The sequence below is a fragment of the Oncorhynchus keta genome, chromosome 3 (assembly GCF_023373465.1).
Source record: "Oncorhynchus keta strain PuntledgeMale-10-30-2019 chromosome 3, Oket_V2, whole genome shotgun sequence".
NCBI classification, from domain to species: Eukaryota; Metazoa; Chordata; class Actinopteri; order Salmoniformes; family Salmonidae; genus Oncorhynchus; species Oncorhynchus keta.
In genome coordinates, this window is record NC_068423.1 from 18,646,716 (window position 1) to 18,674,444 (window position 27,729).

Here is a 27,729-nt window from a genome sequence, read left to right on the forward strand (position 1 = left end):
GGCTATTGTAGTTTTTCAGCCATTTAACTATTCCCAAGAATACAACTTTATTGTAGCTAAAGGCTAGGCAATAATGGAGTGTTTCTGGTCCTTCTGTATGTAGTGGACCAGCCAGAGGGACTAGCCGACCCTCCTCTGGGGCTATTTGGAAGGCCCTGCAGCCCCATCACCACATCCATTCCCTTAACTAATGTTTGAGAAGAGCATTCCCCCCCCACTCAGAAACAGTCTTCCCAGGACAGGACTGCATGGAAAACTGTGAGAGTTTCCAAGCATTCCCCCATGGAGCATATGCTGTTCTGAGAGTTCTTCTGAGAGTTATCCTAGTGTTCTAAGAGCAGCCCATGACGTCCAGACGGGAGTCATTGACCCTTCTCTGCTCCCTCCTTCCTATTTGACATCATGGGGCAAAGACACAGTTCAAACGCCAAGTCGGGAGGGTTCAGGGGACAATGCTCGAGCCGCTGTAGTAGATCTCCCTAGCTCCCTATCCCAGGCCTGACAGTGGTGGCAGGAGAATGATTGGACATCCTGGCAGAACCAATGAGTGGTTAAAAAGCTGATGTCTCTGTACTCAGCCAGAGAACAGAGTTTAACCCTGAGCTGTAATTGGGTTGGCTGGTGCTATTGCAGCGAGGTGGACTGCCAGCCATGGATGGTTTTTGGCTCCCATCATGCAGACAGATAGTCCTGCCGAGATACCAATTTTGCTTGCTACTGCTGCTTGTGTGCCTCATTTGAAATGTTTTCTTTCTTCTTTGTTCCAAATGTCTTTGGAATTCCCATCTTTGGCGTAAATGTCCTGGAAGAGTGGTATTATATTCAACAATCATTTTGTTTTTATTTTGCCTCATTTCTGTATTCAAAATGAGGGCACTAAAGCTACATTGTGTGCTTGCATTGTTCTCTTGAGTTTGTTTTGTTTGTAAGGGGCCCGGTTTTGTAGTGCGGATAATAAGCTGCCAACTACCAAACAAACCAGGTGAAGACAATTACATGCTGTTTGCTGAGGAACATATTTCTTAGTTTAATTTAAAAAAACTCAGAATGAAGGCCCCTTCTCCAATAGCTGGGTAGAGAGAAGAGACCCTTACAGCAAAACAATATGATTTCATGTGAAATTTCCTAATTTTGCACATGTAAAATATAAAATATAATAAAATGTTCCACATGAAATTATGTGAAACCACCCTACTCAAAAAATCCTTTAGGATTACACTTTTAAAAATGGAATAGAACCCGACTCAGCCAATCTCCTCGTGTGCCCCCAAATTGGTCTTCTCAGGCTTCCGTGCTAGCCGTGTCCCCTCGTATCATCGCCATTCCTCCTGCGCTGTTTCCACCTGCTTCCATGGCAGAGTCTTGTCCCCTCGGTACTTCTCCTCGTAGTATCACTGTTCCGCTTTCGCTGCCTTCATCTCCTCCTTAGGACGGCGATACTCCCCCGCCTGCGTCCAGGGTCCTGCTCCATCCAGAATCTCTTCCCATGTCCATGAAGTCTGCTCATCCTGGCCACGCTGCTCGGCCCTTTTATGGTGGGTTTTTCTGTCCCTTCGGTCGTAAGGAGGCAACAAAGGCGTAGAGTGGTAGGCGTACATTCTTAATTTAATAAACAAATGAACACTGAAACAAAATCACAAACAACCGAACAAACCGTGACGCTAATAACTAGTGCTAACGGGCAACTACACATAGACAAGAACCCACAAAATACCCAAGGGAATATGGCTACCTAAAAATGGTCCCCAATCAGAGACAACGATAAACAGCTGCCTCTGATTGGGAACCAATTCAGGCCACCATAGACATACAAATACCTAGACTTACAAAAAAACAGAGATATACAAAAAACCCTAGACAATACAAAAACTAACATACCCACCCTCGTCACACCCTGACCTAACCAAAATAATAAAGAAAACAAAGATAACTAAGGTCAGGGCGTGACATGAATGGAATGTCACCAAAAACATGGAAACCATTTGGTTGATGTATTTGATACCATCCCACCTATTCCTCTCCAGCCATTACCATATAATTTAATGGGTTAAATTAACAAAATAATAGGGTTCTGATTGGGGTGACAAAATGATCTTATCGAAATCCCATACGATCTAATCTAATTCCGTTTGATTTCCAATCAGAAAAAAGTCATTTGAATTTACTTTTATTTGGATTTCATGTAATGCACCTACACATAATAGTCCAAATTGGTGAAGTGAAATAAAAAAAAATTACTTGTTTCAAAAAATTCAAAAAAATAAAAAACTGAAAAGTGGTGCATGCATATGTATTCACCCCCTTTGCTATGAAGCCCCTAAATAAGATCTGGTGCAACCAATTACCTTCAGCAGTCACATAATTAGTTAAATAAATTCCCACCTGTGTGCAGTCTAAATGTCACATGATCTGTCACATGTTCTCAGTATATATATACCTGTTCTGAAAGGCCCCAGAGTCTGCAACACCACCAAGCAAGCGGCACCATGAAGACCAAGGAGCTCTCCAAACAGGTCAGGGACAAAGTTGTGGAGAAGTACAGATTAGGGTTGGGTTATAAAAAATATCAGAAACTTTGAACATCCCATGGAGCACCATTAAGTCCATTATTAAAAAATGGAAAGAGTATGGCACCACAACAAACCTGCCAAGTGGTACGTGTTCATGATGTTTTATTTACTGAACACTGAAATACAAAATAATCATGTGAAAAAAAAACAGTCTTGTAAGGTGCAGAAAACACTAAACAGAAAATAATCACCCACAAAACACAGGTGGGAAAAGGCTACCTAAGTATGATTCTCAATCAGAGACAACGAACGACACCTGCCTCTGATTGAGAACCATACTAGGCCAAACACGGAGAAAATATAACATAGAAAAAAGAACATAGACAACCCACCCCAACTTACGCCCTGACCAAGAAACTAAGGTCAGAACGTGACACTGTCTCAGTCTCCCAGAGATTTGAGACTGGGACGGAGGTCCACCTTCCAGCAGGACAATGTCCCTAAGCATACTGCTAAAGCAACACTTGAGTGATTTAAGGGGACACATTTAAATGTCTTGGAATGGCCTAGTTAAAGCCCAGACCTCAATCCAATTGAGAATCTATGGTATGACTTAAAGATTGCTGTACACCAGCGGAACCCATCCAACTTGAAGGAGCTGGAGCAGTTTTGTCTTGAAGAATGTGCAAAAATCCCAGTGGCTAAATGTGCCAAGCTTATAGAGACCATCCCAAGAGATTTGCAGCTGTAATTTCTGCAAAAGGTGGCTCTACAAAGTATTGACTTTGTTGTCTGTTTTTTTGGTCTTATTTCTTGCTTGTTTCACAATAAAAAATATTTTGCATCTTCAAAGTGGTAGGCATGTTGTGTAAATCAAATGATACAAACGCCCCCAAAAAATCTGTTTTAATTCCAGGTTGTAAGGCAACAAAATAGGAAAAATGCAGAGGGGGTGAATACTTTCACAAGGCACTGTAAATTACTGATCTCACCTGTATTCCTCCAATTTCAGCTTTGTTAAAACACTCAAGAAAAATTATTATATTTATCATAGTGATCCAGGAGTAACATTAAAACACAATAATGTGCCCTACCAACATTAGACGATACAAAAACCACTCCATTGACTGAAATAAGTCAATTAAATGCATGAGAGAATAGTCCAATTAACTGATAATTAAAATAGCAGTGCAGATGGCACTCTTGTGTTTAGTGCAGAGATATATTATAGGTTGTGAATGTGTAGAGGACTTCTGAGAATACTACAGACTTTGTGGCATAGTATAAAGATCAGCGTACTCCAAGGTTGCGAGTTTAAATCCCAGTTGAGGTTATATTGAAAAGTCATTGTTAAGTGCTAATGTCAAATGTAGGCATATTGTCACTGATGAAATATGTTTTATCTGAAAAGCGTACCACTTAACTTAAAATCCCCACACCATTGAATTACCGCCCTTACATAAAAGCATGTGAAATTTGCAGTTTCACTTGTGAAAAAATGTCAGGTCAGTTGTTCAGGTGTGAAACCATATGTTTCATGTTATCACATTAACTTCACATAAGATCAAGAGAAATTCATGTGGTTCTCCCGTAAGTGTCTGGGAGGCAGCTAGGACCGGAAAAGGGACTATCAATTTATTATCACCTTTTCTCAAGTGAGTGACTTCCCAACATGAATACAAGTCAAACAACACTATAATTTTATAGTTTTGAGAGAATTCAAACAAATGTTTTGAATAAGACCCTATGGCCCATAGTGATTATCATCCATTAGCAAATCATTTTCCATAATCATTGTCATATTCCACATGACCAAATCTTTTGTTACACATTGGTTCCTATCTTTTTTTTCATCTGCTCCTTTAATAGCAGTAATTCCTATTCTTTCATCTTTTACAAATTGTAGTGAGGGCTGACTCAAGGACGACACTATAATTGAAAAGCAACTTTTAGATTTAACTGTGACCTCGTCTCGTTTGTGGCAGAGGAGCTGGATGAAGCAGAGCAGGGGAATGAAAGGTGAGGATGTGGATCAATCCCTGACAGAAACCTTGTAGAGAGAGTGAGATAATAGGAGAAAGAGAGAATACGAGAATAGGATGAGGGGTAGGATGGAGTGAAATAGGTGTTGACAGAGTAAGTCATTGATCTTCCCTGAAGATTAAACACCACTCTAACAACAGGGTCCAGTTTTCACTTTGCACTGGAGGCTGATCGTGTGTCTATTTAAGGTGCATTTCAATAACATCCTGATATTTTGAATTATTTAGCTGGGTTTTTGTGCTATTTGGTGCATGCTGATTGGACAATTTATTAATTGGCTCTGTCAGGGTTGATTTGTGCACCTCAGAACTCCACAGCTCTTTAATGGCTGAAAATTTAAGTGAAATTACAGAGAAGAGTGAACCGCGTGGTAACTTGTGACAATTTGCTGGCTTCGACTGATGCCCAGTCATTCTGAACGGCCTGGAAATACGATGAGAAGTAGGCAAATTATTAGTAGGAAACAACTTTGTCATCATAATGGGTCGTCAAATGTATTTTAGAGAAATGGCAATGTTGCCATTAGCTAGCAAAGTTCAGAAAAATAGCTGGCTTGGGCTCCCGAGTGGCGCAGCGGACAAAGGCACTTCATCACAGTGTTAGAATGCGTCGCTACAGACCCGGGTTCAATCCCAGGCTGTGTCACAGCTGGCCGCGAGACCCATGAGGCGGCACACAATTGGCCCAGCGTTGTCTGGGTTAGGGGAAGGTTTGCCTGCAGGGATGTCCTTGTCCCTCTAGTGATTCCGGGCAGGGCCCATGCACACTGACTTCGGTCGCCAGTTGTATGGTGTTTCCTCCGACACATTGGTGTGACTGGATTCCGGATTAAGCGAGCAGAGTGTCAAGAAGCTGTGCGACTTGGCAGGGCCGTGTTTTGGAGGATGCATGGCTCTCAACCTTCGCCTCTCCCGAGTCCATACGGGAGTTGCAGCGATGGGACAAGACTGTAACTACCAATTGGATATCACAAAAATTGGGGAGAAAAAGGGGTGAAAGGTAACAAAAAAAGAAATAACTGGCAATGCTAATCTTAGCAAGCTAAAATGCAGTGCTGTCCGCTCAATATTGTCAAACTGACAGCATCATAATGTTGACAAAAGGTTTTCCGACCAATTATTTGCTTACAAGCATGGTAGTGTATATGACTATTCTAGACACCTCACATGCGACCCATATTAAGACTATGCAGTTAGCCTATTAACCTCACATGCGACCCATACAAAGACTAATTCACCTATTGACATGTTTATCTGACTCGCCTGAGGTAGAGTACCTTATGATAAGCTGCAGACCACACTATCTACCAAGAGAGTTCTCATCTATATTATTCGTAGCCGTCTATTTACCATCACAGACCAATGCTGGCACTAAGACCGCACTCAACCAACTCTATAAGGCCATAAGCAAACAAGAAAATGCTCATCCAGAAGCGGCGCTTCTAGTGGCCGGGGACTTTAATGCAGGCAAATTTAAATCAGATTTACCACATTTTTACCAGCATGTCACATGTGCAGCCAGAGGGAAAAAAGCACTAGACCACCTTTTGTCCACACACAGAGATGCATACAAAGCTCTCCCCCGCCCTCTGACCATAATTCTATCCTCCTGACTCCTGCTTACAAGCAAAAACTAAAGCAGGAAGTACCAGTGACTCGCTCAATACGGAAGTGGTCAGATGATGCGGATGCTACGCTAAAGGACGGTTTGCTAGCACAGACTGGAATATGTTCCGAGATTCATCCAATGGCATTGAGGAGTATACCACCTCAGTCATCGGCTTCATCAATAAGAGCATCGACGACATCCTCCCCACAGTGACTGTATGTACATATCCCAACCAGAAGCCATGGATTACAGTCAACACCCGCATCGAGCTAAAGTCCATACCAACTGGCAAGTGTCTTCACATCGGTGTCATAGGAAAAGCCCATAATATTGTCAGAGACTCCAGTCACCCAAGTCATAGACTGTTTTCTCTGCTACCACACGGCAAGCGGTGCCGGAGCGCCAAGTCTAGGACCAAAAGGATCCTTAAAAGCTTCTATCCCCAAGCCATAAGACTGCTGAACAACTAATCAAATGGCCACCGGACTATTTACATTGACCCCCATTTGTTTTGTACACTGCTGCTACTCGCTGTTAATTGTCTATGCATAGTCACTTCACCCCTACCTACATGTACAAATTACCTCTAACCTGCACCCCCGCACACTGACTCGGTACCGGTACCCCTTGTATATAGCTTTGTTATTGTCATGTTATTGTGTTACTTTTTATAATTTTTTACTTTAGGTTATTTGGTAAATATTTTCTTTAGTCTTCTTGAACTGCACTGTTGGTTAAGAGCTTGTAAGTTAGCATTTCACGGTAAGGTCTACACTTGCTGTATTCGATGCATGTGACAAATAAAGTTTGATTTGATAAAGATGATTTAGCAATATCCAAGAGACTATAGTTGAGTTACAGGAATTGGAAAGTCAATAAAGGAATAAGAATTGTCTATGTCAAAGGCAGATATTTAATATCATTGTAAAATTAATGATAACATTATACAAGTAATGAAGCTTAAGTTACAAGACAATACGTTTAGTTAAAATACATTATTCTCGTCATGATCAAAGAGGGAGAAAGAAAGAGAAATCATAGCCTGACAGTCCCTGGAGTAGAGGGAGAAAGAGAATCTCACCACTGTTGGTTAGGAACAAAGAGAAAGAGACAATGAATCTGAGACCCTTTTTATAACATCTGAGTTATTTTTATGAAAAAAATCTGAGTTGACCAATAGTATTCCTGTGAAGTTAACCTCCAATCAGATATCAGACCAACAAGATGTCAAGACAACTGAACCTCTGCTTCCCAGATAAGAGGGGGTTGGAGAGATAATGCAGCGTTCCTATGACAACACAGAGGAAACCTTGCTTACAGTTGATAAGAGTCACTTTGGGGGCTGGGCCACACTACATAATCCTTCCCTGAACACATCTGATTCTGGATCAGACAGAAGTGTTCCAAACCAGACGGACAGCACTTTAGTCACTGTAGACAATCGCCAGTCCGGCAGGTCATGGTCCTAGCAGCATCATTTCAGGAGTGTCTTTTCTGCAGGTAGCATTGTCATTCTTTAGACAGGCAAATGTCCTTAGGCACACCTTCCCTACCTTCCCTGCTAGAAAGGAATGCTCCATTCTTCTTGTGTGAGAAAAACAGAGTACTGAAGGTAAACCAAGACAACACAGATCAATTCATATTTCAATTAACATAAAATAGTCTGTTCATATAATTGGATTTGTAAATACTTCATATGTGGTTTTATCAAATCAGTCCGATGAATATAAAAGATGATCAGAGATCACTGCATCATAAAAACAGTATATTTGAAATAAAACTCTCAGAAACTCTCATCCCTTTGAGAGAACATTGATTTGCCTAGAAAATAACAAAATAGCCAGAATTATGAAATAATCAAGAACAATTCATGAATTTAAGTTAAACAATTCAAGCAACCGCTTCACAAGCAATTTGAAAATTACATGTAGCATCTTTGTTTACAGCACAGAATATTAGCATACCAATGATGAAGGTTCTAAGGCCATTTTGTGAGAAACAAGGAAATCACTTTTCGTAGCAGATCTATACATACAAATACATACATACACAAAGTTTGCTGCTTCAGTGTCTTTAGATATTTTTGTCAGACGTTACTATGGAACAGTGAAGTATAATTACAAGCATTTCATAAGTGTCAAAGGCTTTTATTGAAAATTACATGAAGTTGATGCAAAGAGTTAATATTTGCAGTGTTGACCCTTCTTTTTCAAGACCTTTGCAATCCAAATTAACTTCTGGTGACAAATTAAATTCTGGGCCACATCCTGACTGATGGAAGCCCATTCTTGCATAATCAATGCTTGGAGTTTGTGGGTTTTTGTTTGTCCACCCACCTCTATAGGATTGACCACACGTTCTCAATGGGATTTAGGTCTGGGGGGGTTTCCCGGCCATGGACCCAAAGTATTGTTGTTTTGTTCCCCCGATCCACTTAGTTATCGCTTTTGCCTTATGGCAAGGTGCTCCATCATGCTGGAAAAGGCATTGTTCGTCACCAAACTGTTCCTGGATGGTTGGGAGAAGTTGCTCTCGGAGGATGTGTTGGTACCATTCTTTATTCATGGCTGTGTTCTTAGGCAAAATTGTGAGTGAGCCCACTCCCTTGGCTGAGAAGCAACCCCACACATGAATGGTCTCAGGATGCTTTACTGTTGGCATGACACAGGGCTGATTGTAGTGCTCACCTTGTCTTCTCTGGACAAGCTTTTTTTCCGGATACCCCAAACAATCGGAAAGGGGATTCATCAGAGAAATGTTTGCAGAAGATCAGTCTATCCCTGATGTTTTTCCAGGAGAGAAGTGGCTTCTTTGCTGCCCTTCTTGACACCAGGCCATCCTCCAAAAGTCTTCGCCTCACTGTGCATGCAGATGCACTCACACCTGCCTGCTGCCATTCCTGAGCAAGCTCTGTACTGGTGGTGCCCCGATCCCGCAGCTGAATCAAATTTAGGAGACGGTCCTGGCGCTTGCTGGACTTTCTTGGGCGCCCTGAAGCCTTCTTCACAACAATTGAACTACTCTCTGGGAGTTCTTGATGATCAGATAAATGGTTGATTTAGGTGCAATCTTACTGGCAGCAATTTCCTTGCCTGTCAAGCCCTTTTTGTGCAAAGCAATGATGACGGCATGTGTTTCCTTGCAGGTAACCATGGTTGGCAGAGGAAGAACAATGATTCCAAGCCCCACCCTCCTTTTGAAGCTTCCAGTCTGTTATTCGAACTCAATCAGCATGACAGAGTGATCTCCAGCCTTGTCCTCGTCAAGACTCACACCTGTGTTAACGAGAGAATCGCTGACTTTATGTCAGCTGGTGCTTTTGTGGCAGGGCTGAAATGCAGTAGAAATGTTTTTTGGGGGATTCAGTTCATTTGCATGGCAAAAAGGGACTTCGCAATTAATTGCAATTGATCTGATCCCTCTTCATAACATTCTGGAGAATATGCAAATTGCCATCATACAAACTGAGGGAGCAGACCCTGTGAAAATTCATATTTGTGTCATTCTCTCAACTTTTGGGCATGACTGTACAGATGGACATAGCCATATGTACCATGCAAAGAACAACAAAATATTATTTGTGTCTTAACAGGAGACATGAACATTTGTCTAGCACTCTCTGTACATCAAAGAAAGCACATTCACAAAATTAACCTATATAGCCATGACAAAGGAATATAGTATATATATAGGAATATATTGAGTTACAAAGGATGAAATGATTAACACATCATCGTCAAAATAATTAACATCCAACATTTTAGGAGAAAGCTCCAAATATACCCTATGCTGTAAATAGAATGGAAGTGGTCGACCCCTCTTTAAATCCCAACATTTCTGCATCGTATGAACTCTTCGGTGACAACAGTGACAACATATAACAGAATAGGTCCTTCTGCTCTGTGGGCAGGCAGGCTGCATTTTTACAGAAATCACAACAATGCTTTGTGGGTTGTTTGAGATTAGCCTCTGTACACGTCCCAATAGCTGCAACTGAGGCTATTTTAGTAGCTTGGCCCACTCGTACAATAGAGAGCAACGTGGACCGTGTGTCCATCCTGCTATCTGTATCCGAGTCAGATATGTCGCTTTGGGGCCTATTTGGGCTCTGTTCCAACAAATCTCTCTGTGTGTCATGTATACGTGACCTAGTCAGACCGTGCTCTTTTTTTGCTTGAAGTTCTGACTGCAACTGCTCTATTTTGTGCTCTGATCTCGTCTGGGACTTTACAGTTGGTATCGAGCATGTTCATCGTTGGTTTGCTATGTGCAATTAAAAACACAGAGAGCTCCAGAATTAACATAATCTTGGATTTGTTTCTCATGCGTGCCAATATATTGCCAGTACTGAAGAATTTCAACCCTAGTGGAATCAAATGTGATGCCTTTCATGCCTTTTTTTGATCTAATCATTAATAACGAGATAAATCCTGTAACTCAAAAATAATCTCTTGGATATTTCTAAATCATCTTTATGGAGTCAGACATTTTAATAGGATGCTTGTATAGTCTTATTATGGGTGGTGATGTATTTTACGTATCATTTGGCTTATATTAGATTCTCAGATATACATTTGAAGTCAGAAGTTTACATACACCTTGGCCAAATACATTTAAACTCAGTTTTTCACAATTCCTGACATTTAATCCTAGTAAAAATTCCCTGTCTTAGGTCAGTTAGGATCACAACTTTATTTTATGGTCTCATTCCTCCTCTGTCGCCCCTGTCACCCAGTCTAAGACTCCTTCATCTGTGTAGCATTAAAGGAAATCAATTTGGGTTCACTGACAAGATCCAAAACAGCAGTCATTGTGGGTGTGTAGGAGTTTAGTATCTCTCTTTGCACTCGCTGCGTTAAATAATGATGATGATTTGAGAGTATGCCCTTTAAGAAAAGTCTATTTTTTCAAACTTGCTGACTGATGCTCTGCCATGGAAAACGTACAGGGGAATGGTAATCATGGGTAGACATCAGTGGTGGTGGTAATCATGGGTAGACATCAGTGGTGGTGGTATGAATGGTAATCATGGGTAGACATTGGTGCTGGTGGTATGAATGGTAATCATGGGTAGACATCAGTGGTGGTGGTATGAATGGTAATCATGGGTAGACATCGGTGGTGGTGGTATGAATGGTAATCATGGGTAGACATCAGTGGTGGTGGTATGAATGGTAATCATGGGTAGACATCAGTGGTGGTGGTATGAATGGTAATCATGGGTAGACATTGGTGCTGGTGGTATGAATGGTAATCATAGGTAGACATCGGTGGTGGTGGTAATCATGGGTAGACATCAGTGGTGGTGGTATGAATGGTAATCATGGGTAGACATTGGTGCTGGTGGTATGAATGGTAATCATGGGTAGACATCAGTGGTGGTGGTATGAATGGTAATCATGGGTAGACATTGGTGCTGGTGGTATGAATGGTAATCATGGGTAGACATCAGTGGTGGTGGTATGAATGGTAATCATAGGTAGACATCGGTGGTGGTGGTAATCATGGGTAGACATCAGTGGTGGTGGTATGAATGGTAATCATGGGTAGACATTGGTGCTGGTGGTATGAATGGTAATCATGGGTAGACATCAGTGGTGGTGGTATGAATGGTAATCATGGGTAGACATCAGTGGTGGTGGTATGAATGGTAATCATGGGTAGACATCAGTGGTGGTGGTATGAATGGTAATCATGGGTAGACATCAGTGGTGGTGGTATGAATGGTAATCATGGGTAGACATCAGTGGTGGTGGTATGAATGGTAATCATGGGTAGACATCAGTGGTGGTGGTATGAATGGTAATCATAGGTAGACATCGGTGGTGGTGGTAATCCTGGGTAGACATCAGTGGTGGTGGTATGAATGGTAATCATGGGTAGACATTGGTGGTGGTGGTATGAATGGTAATCATGGGTAGACATTGGTGGTGGTGGTATGAATGGTAATCATGGGTAGACATTGGTGGTGGTGGTATGAATTGTAATCATGGGTAGACATCAGTGGTGGTGGTATGAATGGTAATCCTGGGTAGACATCAGTGGTGGTGGTATGAATGGTAATCATGGGTAGACATCAGTGGTGGTGGTATGAATGGTAATCATAGGTAGACATCGGTGGTGGTGGTAATCATGGGTAGACATCAGTGGTGGTGGTATGAATGGTAATCATGGGTAGACATTGGTGGTGGTGGTATGAATGGTAATCATGGGTAGACATCAGTGGTGGTGGTATGAATGGTAATCATGGGTAGACATTGGTGCTGGTGGTATGAATGGTAATCATGGGTAGACATCAGTGGTGGTGGTATGAATGGTAATCATAGGTAGACATCGGTGGTGGTGGTAATCATGGGTAGACATCAGTGGTGGTGGTATGAATGGTAATCATGGGTAGACATTGGTGCTGGTGGTATGAATGGTAATCATGGGTAGACATCAGTGGTGGTGGTATGAATGGTAATCATGGGTAGACATCAGTGGTGGTGGTATGAATGGTAATCATGGGTAGACATCAGTGGTGGTGGTATGAATGGTAATCATGGGTAGACATCAGTGGTGGTGGTATGAATGGTAATCATGGGTAGACATCAGTGGTGGTGGTATGAATGGTAATCATGGGTAGACATCAGTGGTGGTGGTATGAATGGTAATCATAGGTAGACATCGGTGGTGGTGGTAATCCTGGGTAGACATCAGTGGTGGTGGTATGAATGGTAATCATGGGTAGACATTGGTGGTGGTGGTATGAATGGTAATCATGGGTAGACATTGGTGGTGGTGGTATGAATGGTAATCATGGGTAGACATTGGTGGTGGTGGTATGAATTGTAATCATGGGTAGACATCAGTGGTGGTGGTATGAATGGTAATCCTGGGTAGACATCAGTGGTGGTGGTATGAATGGTAATCATGGGTAGACATCAGTGGTGGTGGTATGAATGGTAATCATAGGTAGACATCGGTGGTGGTGGTAATCATGGGTAGACATCAGTGGTGGTGGTATGAATGGTAATCATGGGTAGACATCAGTGGTGGTGGTATGAATGGTAATCATGGGTAGACATTGGTGCTGGTGGTATGAATGGTAATCATGGGTAGACATCAGTGGTGGTGGTATGAATGGTAATCATAGGTAGACATCGGTGGTGGTGGTAATCATGGGTAGACATCAGTGGTGGTGGTATGAATGGTAATCATGGGTAGACATTGGTGCTGGTGGTATGAATGGTAATCATGGGTAGACATCAGTGGTGGTGGTATGAATGGTAATCATGGGTAGACATCAGTGGTGGTGGTATGAATGGTAATCATGGGTAGACATCAGTGGTGGTGGTATGAATGGTAATCATGGGTAGACATCAGTGGTGGTGGTATGAATGGTAATCATGGGTAGACATCAGTGGTGGTGGTATGAATGGTAATCATAGGTAGACATCGGTGGTGGTGGTAATCCTGGGTAGACATCAGTGGTGGTGGTATGAATGGTAATCATGGGTAGACATTGGTGGTGGTGGTATGAATGGTAATCATGGGTAGACATTGGTGGTGGTGGTATGAATGGTAATCATGGGTAGACATTGGTGGTGGTGGTATGAATTGTAATCATGGGTAGACATCAGTGGTGGTGGTATGAATGGTAATCCTGGGTAGACATCAGTGGTGGTGGTAATCATGGGTAGACATCAGTGGTGGTGGTATGAATGGTAATCATGGGTAGACATCAGTGGTGGTGGTATGAATGGTAATCATGGGTAGACATCAGTGGTGGTGGTATGAATGGTAATCATAGGTAGACATCGGTGGTGGTGGTAATCATGGGTAGACATCAGTGGTGGTGGTATGAATGGTAATCATGGGTAGACATTGGTGGTGGTGGTATGAATGGTAATCATGGGTAGACATTGGTGGTGGTGGTATGAATGGTAATCATGGGTAGACATTGGTGGTGGTGGTATGAATTGTAATCATGGGTAGACATCAGTGGTGGTGGTATGAATGGTAATCATGGGTAGACATCAGTGGTGGTGGTGGTGGTATGAATGGTAATCATGGGTAGACATCAGTGGTGGTGGTAATCATGGGTAGACATCAGTGGTGGTGGTATGAATGGTAATCATGGGTAGACATCGGTGGTGGTGGTATGAATGGTAATCATGGGTAGACATTGGTGGTGGTATGAAGGGTAATCATGGGTAGACATCGGTGGTGGTGGTATGAAGGATTATTGATCCGGTTCCAAATGACTTGACTTGGATTTAACCACAGAAGTTGCCATGGATACTGTATGACTGATGATCTGCATAGCAGTTTCGGTGATACAATGATACACTCTTAGAAAAAAGGGTTCCAAAAGGGGTTCCAGGTAGAATCGTCTGTGGAAAGGCTTCTACAGTACATGGGGTCAGCCAAATAACTCTTTTAGATTCCCCCTTTTTTTCTAAGAGTGTATGAGTGTACTGCACATGGTTTTAATTAGATTTAGATTTCAAAATGTTATTGATTAAATGTTATATTGTCCGTTTCTTGACATTCTGTCATTATATAAGACTGTTACATCCTGTGATCTAAAAGTCGTTATTTTCTCGGTCTAATGTATATTTTGTTGTCTCTTCCTCAGCCCTCACTAATGTGAAGTTATGGGCCATCGACCGCCAGTGTTTCCAGACCATTATGATGAGGACAGGCCTCATCAAACATGCCGAATACATGGAGTTTCTAAAGAGGTGGGCTCCTCTCTCTCTCTCTCTGTCCTCCACCTCCCTTAAGATGCCATTCGAGCGAGGGCTGTGGTTTGAGTGACAGTCTCTGACAGTCACAGAATCACCTTCCCCCTCTTCCCTTTTCCTGTCCCTGATGTCAACAAAGACACTTGCTGGATGCATGTTCAAGTGAGGATCAGGTGATTGGACTCTTCAGGTATTTTACAGTAAATTAATGTATTGCCACTTGGTGATATTAAAGCACCAGTTTATTGATCATCATCACACTACGCCCTCTTTCTGTTATCACAGCTGAGTGTAATCCAGCTTTTCATTTTTCAGCTTCAGACCTGACGACTTCTATCTTAAAACCTGTTTTATGTGTTTAATATACAGTATAATACTGTAGGTTCACTAGTGGGTTTTCTGCTCTAAAGCCAACAAACGTTTGACGTCCCAGACCAATAGATTTACACTTATATGAGCCAGACCAATATATTTACTCTTATATGAGCCAGACCAATAGATTTACTCTTATATGAGCCAGACCAATAGATTTACACTTATATGAGCCAAACCAATAGATTTACACTTATATGAGCCAGACCAATAGATTTACACTTATATGAGCCAGACCAATATATTTACTCTTATATGAGCCAGACCAATAGATTTACTCTTATATGAGCCAGACCAATAGATTTACACTTATATGAGCCAGACCAATAGATTTACACTTATATGAGCCAGACCAATAGATTTACACTTATATGAGCCAGACCAATATATTTACTCTTATATGAGCCAGACCAATAGATTTACTCTTATATGAGCCAGACCAATAGATTTACACTTATATGAGCCAGACCAATAGATTTACACTTATATGAGCCAGACCAATAGATTTACACTTATATGAGCCAGACCAATAGATTTACACTTATATGAGCCAGACCAATAGATTTACACTTATAAGAGCCATTTGTGTGTACTCTGACTAGAAGGTAATGTTGAAATACAGTAGCCTCCTCCAGAAAAGGTTCTGAGCAGGCAAACCCTTAGGATGCCGCAACAACAACAAAAGGACATCGTCATCCCCCGAATGAAGATTTCCCACCCCGTGATCAACTGTAGTGATTCAGATGGAAAGTCCACAACATCTGTTTGACCACAAATACTCATTCAACACACGTCCTCAAGTACAGTACTGATCTGCATACACAGAGCCTTTAGCATGCCTTCTGTGATTTCTCAATTGACTGTGTAAGTGGTTGGAACTGGAGTTTCCTCCAGCCTCCACTACTGATATAGATCATCGAGGAAGACCGAGGAGAATGTTGCATTGACAGCACCTCTCCTCCCGGAGGCCCTGCTGTTGCCCTTTATTGCAAGGACCCAATGATGTCACACGCAGGAAATTATGAAATTGATTTGGATGAAGTCAGCTTTTAGTGTTAGCGTAAGATGCCTTTCTCCCCATGCATTGGCAGCTACAGCCAGCTGGTGCACGTTTACATTTGAGTAATTTGACGCTTTTAACCAGAGCGACTAACAAGAGCACTTAGGGTTTAGTGCCTTGCTCAAGTGTTCATAGCTTTTATGTCATAATATTTGAGAAGTAGCTTCTGACAGTTCTTATCTTCAATACATAATGTCAAATATCAAACACATCAATTATATTTCTGAAGGAGTAGTTCCCCTGGTAACAAGCTACAGTGGTTCCATAGTAGCAAAGAGACTTGGATGTTGTCAAACTGCCAGATTTTGTGTGTGTGTGTGTTCCTGCATGTTCGTGTGTGTGCGTTTCCGTGAATGTGTGTGTGAATGAAGTCTCTCTCACTGAGGAGAGAGCATGCCAGAGGTATGTAAACATCTCCTTCCTGAAACGCTTAGTATGATTGGCAGCTGCTCTAAGGCCCAACCTTAAATTCAAACCCTGAGCCATGGCTTGCTACTGGCTTACTACTGGCTTACTACTGACTTGCTACTGCCTTACTATTAACTTACTACTGGCTTACTACTGGTTTAATACTGGTTTACTACTGGTTTAATACTGGTTTACTACTGGTTTACTACTGGTTTAATACTGGTTTAATACTGACTTACTACTGACTTACTACTGGTTTAATACTGGCTTACTACTGGTTTAATACTGGTTTATAATACTGACTTACTACTGATTTACTACTGGTTTATTACTGACTTACTACAGGTTTACTACTGACTTACTACTGGTCTACTACTAGTTTAATACTGACTTACTACTGGTTTAATATTGACTTACTACTGGTTTAATACTGGCTTACTACTGGTTTACTACTGGTTTAATACTTACTTACTACTGGTTTAATACTGACTTACTACTTACTGGTTTACTACTGGTTTAATACGGGTTTATTACTGACTTACTACTGTTTACTAGTGGTTTAATACGGACTTACTACTGGTTTAATACTGACTTACTACTGGTTTAATACTGGTTTACTACTGGTTTAATACTGGTTTACTACTGGTTTACTACTGGTTTAATACTGGTTTAATACTGACTTACTACTGACTTACTACTGGTTTAATACTGGCTTACTACTGGTTTAATACTGGTTTATAATACTGACTTAATACTGACGTACTACTGGTTTAATACTGACTTACTACTGGTTTACTACTGGTTTATTACTGACTTACTACTGTTTACTACTGGTTTAATACTGACTTACTACTGGTTTACTACTGGTTTATTACTGACTTACTACTGTTTACTACTGGTTTATTACTGACTTTCTACTGGTTTACTACTGGTTTAATACTGACTACTGTTTACTACTGGTTTATTACTGACTTACTAAAGGTTTACTACTGACTTACTACTGGTTTACTACTGGTTTAATACTGACTTACTACTGGTTTACTACTGATTTATTACTGACTTACTACTGTTTACTACTGGTTTAATACTGACTTACTACGGGTTTACTACTGATTTACTACTGGTTTACTACTGGTTTAATCCTGATTTACTGCTGTTTACTACTGGGATATTACTGACTTACTACTGTTTACTACTGGTTTAATACTGACTTACTACTGGTTTACTACTGGTTTATTACTGACTTACTACTGGTTTACTACTGGTTTAATACTGACTACTGTTTACTACTGATTTACTACTGGTTTACTACTGGTTTAATCCTGATTTACTGCTGTTTACTACTGGGATATTACTGACTTACTACTGTTTACTACTGGTTTAATACTGACTTACTACTGGTTTACTACTGGTTTATTACTGACTTACTACTGTTTACTACTGGTTTAATACTGACTTACTACTGGTTTACTACTGGCTTCTTACTGATTTACTACTGTTTACTACTGGTTTACTACTGGTTTAATCCTGATTTACTGCTGTTTACTACTGATATATTACTGACTTACTACTGGTTTAATACTGTCTTACTACTGGTTTAATACTGGCTTACTACTGGTTTACTACTGGCTTCTTACTGATTTACTACTGTTTACTACTGGTTTACTACTGGTTTAATCCTGATTTACTGCTGTTTACTACTGATATATTACTGACTTACTACTGGTTTAATACTGTCTTACTACTGGTTTACGACTGGTTTATTACTGACTTACTACTGTTTACTACTGGTTTATTACTGACTTACTACTGGTTTACTACTGGTTTACGACTGGTTTATTACTGACTTACTACTGTTTACTACTGGTTTATTACTGACTTACTACAGGTTTACTACTGACTTACTACTGGTCTACTACTAGTTTAATACTGACTTACTACTGGTTTAATATTGACTTACTACTGGTTTAATACTGGCTTACTACTGGTTTAATACTTACTTACTACTGGTTTAATACTGACTTACTACTTACTGGTTTACTACTGGTTTAATACGGGTTTATTACTGACTTACTACTGTTTACTAGTGGTTTAATACGGACTTACTACTGGTTTACTACTGGTTTAATACTGACTTACTACTGGTTTAATACTGGTTTAATACTGACTTACTACTGGTTTAATACTGACTTACTACTGGTTTACTACTGGTTTAATACTGACTTACTACTGGTTTACTACTGGTTTAATACAGGTTTAATACTGACTTACTACTGGTTTACTACTGGTTTATTACTGACTTACTACTGTTTACTACTGGTTTAATACTGACTTACTACATGTTTACTAAGACAGTAGACTTACTATTGTTTACTAGTGGTTTAATACTGACTTACTACTGGTTTAATACTAACTTACTACTGGTTTACTACTGGTTTAATACTGGTTTAATACTGACTACTGCGCACACTTTCACACTTCAGATGATGCTGGTGTTAGAGAGGGGGTTTAAGACAGACAATAATTGGTTGGAAAATCACATGATTTCACGTGACATTTCCACGTTTTGTACATGTTACGATGCACCTGTAAAAAAGATAGCTCAGATGTGCAAGTGCCTTTTGAATGTTGAATTACACGTTTTGCACATGTGAAATCATAAGCTTTTACATGTGGATTCAATTTTTCACATGAGATTTCACAGGTAATGAATGCCCTGCAAACAAAAATGAGTCTTCAACTTATTTTTTCTTCAACTCACATATTTGACACACTTTGACCTTCATGCTTACATTGTGGTTTATTTATGCAGTAATTATTATTCAACATGTCCTTATCTGGGATTTAGAATAGTCAGAATAACTGATAACTAAAATAGCAGTGCAGATGGCTCTCTTTTGTTATGTGCAAAATAGTGCACACTGTTGGACAGTTGTGTTTCCTGGTGTACAAAAAGGTCAAAGGTACAGGTAAGGAACCTTCAGAGTTACACATAGGAACTCACATCAGTACATTTTAGGGTACATGTGCCCATAATCTATTATAATGGTACATTTTTCTACCCAATATACATATAATGCTGCGTTCGTAACCATGTGGGAGGTGGAAATTTAGCAGTTGTGAAGTCGTAAATACCACTTGCATTTACTGCATGTACTTTGAACTCGTTGAGAAACGCCAATTGGTGAATGGCCAACAAGCTGCATCAACCATAAACACATGACGGAGTTCAAAAACCATATTAATAGATTGCTTTTCATAAATAATGTTTTGTTATTACATTTAACTGCCGAAAATGCTGTTATCGAGGTAATTTCCTTAATAGGTGGTGTCAGAGGTCAGCATATGGGAGAAGTCGGAGCTCAGGGATGATAGATGCATTCCCCACTATTAATTACCAGCTGGAGGGCCGTTGAAGTGGATTTTTCCCAGGCGTATGTGGTAAAATCCCACTCCCCACTTGGTTAAGAATGCAGGATTAGGTATCATTACTGCACTTTGAAATGTAGGTGGAGGCAATGTGCTGGCAGGGACTCATTAGCATATTTTGGGGCATGGTCTAAAACTGTCATTGGAAATGTTGAACACGTTTAAGTGCTTTTATGGTTATGTTAAAGAAGGTTGAGCATCTCTTTTGACACTGTCAGTTTTGCAATTTTAGTAAGCAGTTGTGACACGCAAGAGCTGCACTGTTTAGAGGTTTTTGTGCATATTCCAAAAGCTTAATGGGAGCTGGTTCACAGGAAGTAAATGTTTAACTTCCAATAACTGGCTATCAACTGGTTGCAAGTGGGTTTTAGTGCATTTCCCAGTAATTGGCAATTACTGAAAACCTGTTTTTGCTTTTTTATTATCGCGTATTGTGAGAAGATTGATGAGGAAAAAACTGATTTAATACATTCTAGAATAAGGCTGTAATGTAACAAAGTGCAAAAAGTCAAGGGGTTTGAATACTTTCTAAAGGCACTGGATATTTTAAAATACAGTGATGATCGTACCTTATATTTAAAATATTGGGTAGAAAAATCTCCTATATATCTACAGGTACTGAACTGGACCATGTGAGTTTATATGTGTAGCTGTTTAGTGTACCTTTGACAATTTTGTACCCCAGGGAACAACACTATACCCCAACCATACTCTTATTTTTTAAGAGTGTGCTACAAAAATATAAACGCAAAGTAAAGTATTGGTCCCATGTTTCATGAGCTGAAATAAAATATCCCAGACATTTTCCATATGCACAAAATGCTTATTTCTCTCAAATTTTGTGCACAAATTTGTTTACATCCCTGTTAGTGAGAATTTCTCCTTTGCCACCTGACAGGTGTGGCATATCAAGAAGCTGATTAAACAATATGATTATTACACAGGTGCACCTTGTGCTGGGGACAATAAAAGGCCATTCTAAAATGTGCAGTTTTGTCACACAGATGACTCAAGTTTTAAGGGAGCTTGGAATTGGCATCTAAACAGTGCAGCTCTTGAGTGTTCATTTCAGTACGTTCAACCGGCCCCATATGAACTGTAACTCGGTAACAGTTTTGAAGTTGTTGCATTTATATGTTTGTTCAGTATAGTTCCAAGCAATTAGTTTGAACCTGGAAGCGCTGCAGCAACATTGATGCTCTCCCAACCAAGTGGTTGCAAATTCTAACCCCAAAGAATTATTGTATACTTTGAATCAAGTGTCTTTGGGCACTGCTAGTTTTACGTTGTTACATTGGTGGTGACAATTGTACAGTTATTTACTTGATTCTGGGCAGCTTTGACCAAAGTGCAGATCCGCTCTTGCCAATAAGTCTGTGGCCATATCTCTTTTCCACTCACGGATCTGGTGGTGTAGCTGCACTGTAACAGGACATTACAGGTTGGTAGTGAGCCAGGGGTTATTAGTTCAATCCCATCAAAATGTTATTTACTATACAAGATTTTACCGTAATTGAAATCAGAATACAGCAGCATACTGTCATTTTATAGCAATAACACCTTCAAGTTGTTGTATATATTTACCTGATTTTTACTGCAACTTTAGGCAAAGAGCAGAAATGTGTTCTTGACAATAAATATATAGCCAATCTCCACGATGTCCATAGACCTGGTGGTTTGGCAAGAACTTCAGGTTGCTAGAAATTAAGAGGTTATGAGTTCAAATCCCAATTGAGGTTGAATCCAAAATATTCAGTATGTTGTCCATTATCACCTTTGTTTAGCTGTAGAAATACAGTAGTTAGTTGTACATTTACTGTGTTTTCACCAAAGCTAAACATTCTGAGAACAACTAAAAATATTACTGGAACCAACTGGGAAGTAGACAAAATCTGAAGGGGACCATGACTGTTTAAATTGAATTAATGTAAATAGTTGCTCTTTAAAGTAAAGTATTCTAAACAACATTTTATAACTCGGCTTTCACATGTGCTCAAATGTAATTTCATGTTATCACGTGTTGAAATGTTGCATCTCCATGTTGTCATTTTTATTTCACATTAATTTCACATTAGATCATGTTCTCACATGTAATCATATGTGGAGTTTTATGTTAGCACATGTTGCTTCACATGTTGCTGTATATGTTGTTACGTGATCACGTGATCACACAAGATCATATGTGATCACGTGAAATGGGATGTGGTTTTTCCATAAGGGTGCTGCCACAGCTGTGTCTATGTACGTACATGATGTGGTTTTCCCTGGTGTTTTTTTCTCCCTCCCTGTAATCAGTCATACAGACTCCACTCTGTCATGCAACTTGCTGTGCTGTTTTTTACATAAATGCTGCATACCTGCTCTGCTAGTGCATTGTGTATTTTGGCTTACTTACTTAGATAGATAGCAGAACGACAGAAAACAGAGAGAATATTGACGATGTGTGATTTATGCGAATAAACAGTGTTTATCGCTGTGGTGGGCGATGCGTTGCAAGTTATGAAGCTCCACAGTACCTAGTACTGTCAACCAGCCAGGAACAGCATGAACTGTTGGCTTCGCCTTGGTGTCTGAAGGCTCCAAAACAGCTAACTCTCACTCTCTACCTCTCTCCAACAGTGTTCCAACATTCCAAGGCCTTTCAGAAGAAATACTAAGCAAGCTTGCTGACGTGATGGAAGAGGTGAGTTTCCTAAGTGTCCTGGTGGAACTTAGCGAAGTTACCTCGATTTAAAAGGGTTGTGGCAATGGGTGCTGATGAGTTTACGTCTGTTTCATTGACTTTTACATTTCCCTAAATTATGAACCATATCATTACATGATGAAGAGTTGATTGCCTTGATAAATCGTAATGATTATTATACTGTGGGTATTCACATTTTAAAATAGGTTTCTCTGGAAATGTAACTAATCTGCAATTTGTCGTCATTGCAGTCTTCATAGTAGTGGAAGTGCATTTCAGGTCTCCTGTCCTGGTCTGACAGAGCCATTTTAATTGATTTGAATTCTTATCTGTAGTCAATAACTCACCAGACACAACCTGAGGTAAAACTCACTGCGACAACGTCTGAGCTAACTCTGCCTGCAATACAGTCTCAGAATTGGCGTTTTTTTTCGTCATGCATCTTGTTCTGAAGGCAGCTCTGCAGAGTGGTCACTATCTGGCACAGCCACAAAGTCATACAATCTGATTTTAAACCTAACCATAACCTTAACCTTAACCACATTGCTAACCCTAATGCCTAACCCTAACCTTAAATTAAGTCCATACATTTTATAGCCAATTTGGACTTTGCAGTTGGCCGATCTAGCGGAAATCTCTCAGTTCTGCCTCCGAGGCAAGACTCGAGAGATTTTCATGACCACATGACATGACCGAGAATAACTGTAAACTAGACTATAACCAGCGTCCAGAAGTATTCCTAGTCTCGTCACATGGTCAGGAAAACCATTCTGGCCCTGATCAGAATATTACAATAGACAGTGTCTACTTTGTGGTTCATGAGTGAGAGGGAGCAATTCCAGGTGTAATCCCATCCTCAGAGCAGATTGACTAATCATCTTACTATTCATTGGCATGCAGATGTTTCCCAAAACGGTGGTACGGGGGTCCTTAGGATCACTTGAGAAACACGGACATATTACATCAAGTCTCTACAGTCCTTCACCTCCTAAATCTTTATGCTTGTTTATTTCCAGCAAGAATCTCTCTGCTGTTCCAAGTTAACTAGATGACTTGACCTCCAGTATAACTGGTTTCCAAAGAACATTTGGTCATTAAAACGAGAACAATATCATTTGTGGCAGAATCGTAGTCAAGATAAGTATGACCACAAAAAAATCACAAAGGAATCAAATACATTATTTCATGGTTATTTTAATCTATTGGATCAATAGAGGATTAGCCCCATTTTTAAGAACACACATCCTTATTCCTCAACCAGCCTATATATCAAACCATGTTACGTTTTTTAATGCGTTGGCCTCAGTTTTCATTGGCTCCAACTGCTGCTTCTGAGTCAACCTGACTTCTTTAACCCCTTACAGAGCAATAATAGAATAACATGCAAAGGGCAAACATACGTCTTAGTTATGATTCATCTGATGAAACACCAAATCCAATCCATAGTGCCGTATAGTTTCAGATGAATAAAACTAGAACTCGTGTTTTATTTCTATGTTCAGACCCAGAATGCCTCACTGACTACCAAGACACTATCAGTCTGGATCTGTTCGCTGAATGACTGAAATAAAACATGAGGGAAAACACAGAATGTTCAAACAGTTGAAGGGTGCTCCAAAGGGGGCTGACGATAAATATGCTGCCATTCAGTGTGGTGTAGGTGAGATCACTGCCGATGTGTCTTTGCATGTTGTTCGCGTGTGTTGTGTGTGCGTGCAGTCGTGCGTGTGTGTGTGCGTGCAGTCGTGCGTGTGTGTGTGCGTGCATTCGTGTGTTGTGTGTGCGTGCAGTCGTGTGTTTTGTGTGCGCGCAGTCGTGTGTTGTGTGTGCGCGCAGTCGTGTGTTGTGTGTGCGCGCATTTGTGTGTTGTGTGTGCGTGCATTTGTGTGTTGTGTGTGCGTGCATTCCTGCGTGTGTGTGATTATGTGTGTACCTACCTGTATACATCGCCAGAAGACGCTGGAATCGATCAGAGTTTATGCAGCCTCACCATGGAACGACACAACACAGACAATCTCCTCACCCAAATGTCACCCCTTTCTCACAAATAGCCATTAGTCCATTTCTTACCATTTGTAACTGTGCAGTGATTTTCTGTGTTTTTTGCCTCTGACTAACTACAGTAGTGTTTAGCTTCAGTGTACCCTAAAATAATAAACAACTACTGCACTAACATGATTTAAATGAGGAAACCCAGTAGTGCAGGTCACGGACGAGAACATTAGGAACCTCAGCAAAACCCAACTTTACAACAACATCTGTGGCGCATGGCATTTCGTTTAAACCTCGGAGAGACGCACATCTGTGGCGCATGGCATTTCGTTTAAACCTCGGAGAGACGCACTCAGGCTTTCCTCCATGATTACAGGAGAATCTACTATAAAACACTGGAGTCTCATGGTATTCCTCCAAAGTTCTGGACCCCCCCCACACACACACACACCCTCTCTCCCACACTCTCTCTCTCTCTCTCTCTCTCTCTCTCTCTCTCTCACACACACACCCACACACACCTGCTTGCTGATTCATACACTAGAACATCCCACTCTTTTACCTTCTTAAGTCCCTCCCCGTTTCTTTGTTTCATGTTGTGTTTCTTCCTGTTGTGGTCTTGTTTTCATCTGTTTGTTTCGTTTCTACAATTGTAAAGTGACTTGAAAAGCGCTATATAAGTCCCATGTAGCATTATAATTATTATTACGGTGTGGTTTCTGGCCAGTATATGCTCACATATAGATTTTTTTTTCAAATGGCATCAGTTTGTTTCTTACTTTGTCTTCAGTCAGTGTAAAATAACAGCATAGTGTGGTGACAGACACAATAAAAAAAACTTTGACAGAACCCTGCGGCGTGGTTGCTATGGCAAAGGATGACTGGGCATCAGTGTTTGACTTGGACTGAAATAGGTGCCGGTACTCATTTTGGTTGTCGGTGGTGTTTATATTTAGATACAGGAGCTCCACCGTACTTATGAGTTTATGTACAGTGCATTCGGTAAGTATTCAGACCCCTTGACTTTTTCCACATCTTGTTACGTTACAGCCTTATTCTAAAATGGGTTAAATAAAAACAATTCCTCATTAATCTACGCACAATATCCCATAGTAACAAACCAGCCAGAGCCCGAACTTGAACCCGATCAAACATCTCTGGAGAGATGTGAAAATAGCTGTGCAGTGACACTCCCCATCCAACCTGACAGAGCTTGAGAGGATCTGCAGAGAAGAATGTGAGAAACTCCACAGATACAGGTGTGAAAAGCTTGTAGCATCATACCCAAGAAGACTCGATGCTGTAATTGCTGCCAAAAGTGCTTCAACAAAAGTACTGAGTAAAGGGTCTGAATACTTATGTATGTGTATATATATATATATATTTATTTTTTACATTTGCAAACATTTAAAAAAGTGTTTTTGTTTTGTCATTGTGGGGTGTTGTGTGTAGATTGATGAGATTATTCATTTTAGAATAAGGCTACAAGATGTGGAAATAGTCAATTGGTCTGAATACTTTCTGAATACAGTGTACGTCCTATTAGAGGTCCAGGAGCTCAAGCAGTAAAACATTCTGAGGTGCTGGTACTCTACTCCAGTGTGCTCCTTCCCAAGTCAAGCACTGCTGGGCAGGGTACCAAACTCACCAACCATATCAGCTAACAGCCTCTGTATAACAGAACAGAAGAGTAGGTCTTGGGTTCTCTTTCCACATGGAAACTAAAGGAGATAGGGGTGCCCCATGTAAGAAAGGAACTGATTAGTGTAAAATAAAGTGGTAGATAAGTAATGCCACGAAGTAAAGAAGTAATTCTGTGTTGTGTTGCAGAATTTTCTGCGTCTGTGGGGGCACCTTTTCATCATCGTACTTCAACCATGCCTTTCCTTTCCTTTACTGATTTGCCAAATACACCGTGAGAAATACCCATTACAACGCCACGATTACTGTTTGAAGTTCTAGCCACCTTTCATAATGAACATGAGAATTGTCTGACAAGTTAACTTTCATCAATGCTCAATTCATCTTTAAAGTGAGATTAAAAAGGTGTTATGATGTTATATTCACTATTCATGCTGTGTAGTTTGTAGGGACACATATCTGTCTTCTACTCATTGTAAATGCCCATTCCTTGGCAGAAACCGCTCATGACACAGGTGGTATGTTTCAATTTGGGAGAAAGAAAAAACAAAGTGTGTGTCAGCCCAAAAGTTTCCCTTTAAACTAGCCAATTCTTTCTTTCTTCTCCATCTTAATGGATTCTTTTCCCCATGCAGCTTCAATGAATAACAGTGACATTTTCTCCCAGGCCTAAAAATAAACTAAAGCACGGGAAGAAACTGAAAGAGCTGTTTAAAGATAGCTCACCTTAGTTACTGATGATGACTGTTCCTCCCTGACCAGCCTGTCAGGTAAATAAATACTGACTCGCATAAACACTCTTTACTCTCTAAAAGTCAATCGGTGAGCTGTGTTTGTTTAGTGTCACTTACAGTCATTCCAGAGCAGGAGGAACATACAGTCCTGGTAAAGAATAAAGAATGTAAGCATTGCCGGTATTACTCATGGTGGTATCAAACCTACAAGATCCTACTATGGATGTGTGACTAGGCAGGCAGCGGTTGGGTTGGGAGTAGAGGTTTATTTTTAATTCCAGACGTTCCTCGTTCCCACACTGTCTGTTCTGGCCCATACGGAGCAGAGCAGAGCATGTCAAGAGTTCACTGTTTTCCAGCTGATGTGTGAGGGTTGCGTTAATGTGTGGGACGACTTGTCTCGACTCCCGTCGTGTTCTGCGATCCTCACAAGCTGCTGTGTCCTCAAATATGGAAGAAGAAGGAGGAGAATTAAGCAGCTATTAACAATCGATAGTCTCAGGCTGAGAGAGTGAGAGGA

At 40.6% G+C, this 27,729-nt stretch overlaps 1 protein-coding gene across 2 annotated transcripts in view; it reads left to right on the plus strand.

Moving 5' to 3' along the window:
• The window catches only part of LOC118363418 (cGMP-dependent protein kinase 1-like), a 169,596-nt gene that overhangs the window by 135,582 nt on the left and 6,285 nt on the right, over window positions 1-27,729 (plus strand). For both annotated transcript variants that reach the window (XM_052491846.1, XM_052491835.1), the window contains exons 4-5: window positions 14,782-14,887; window positions 22,779-22,842. In XM_052491846.1, coding sequence (XP_052347806.1) covers window positions 14,782-14,887; window positions 22,779-22,842 — 170 coding nt within the window. The remainder of the gene's footprint in view (window positions 1-14,781; window positions 14,888-22,778; window positions 22,843-27,729) is intronic.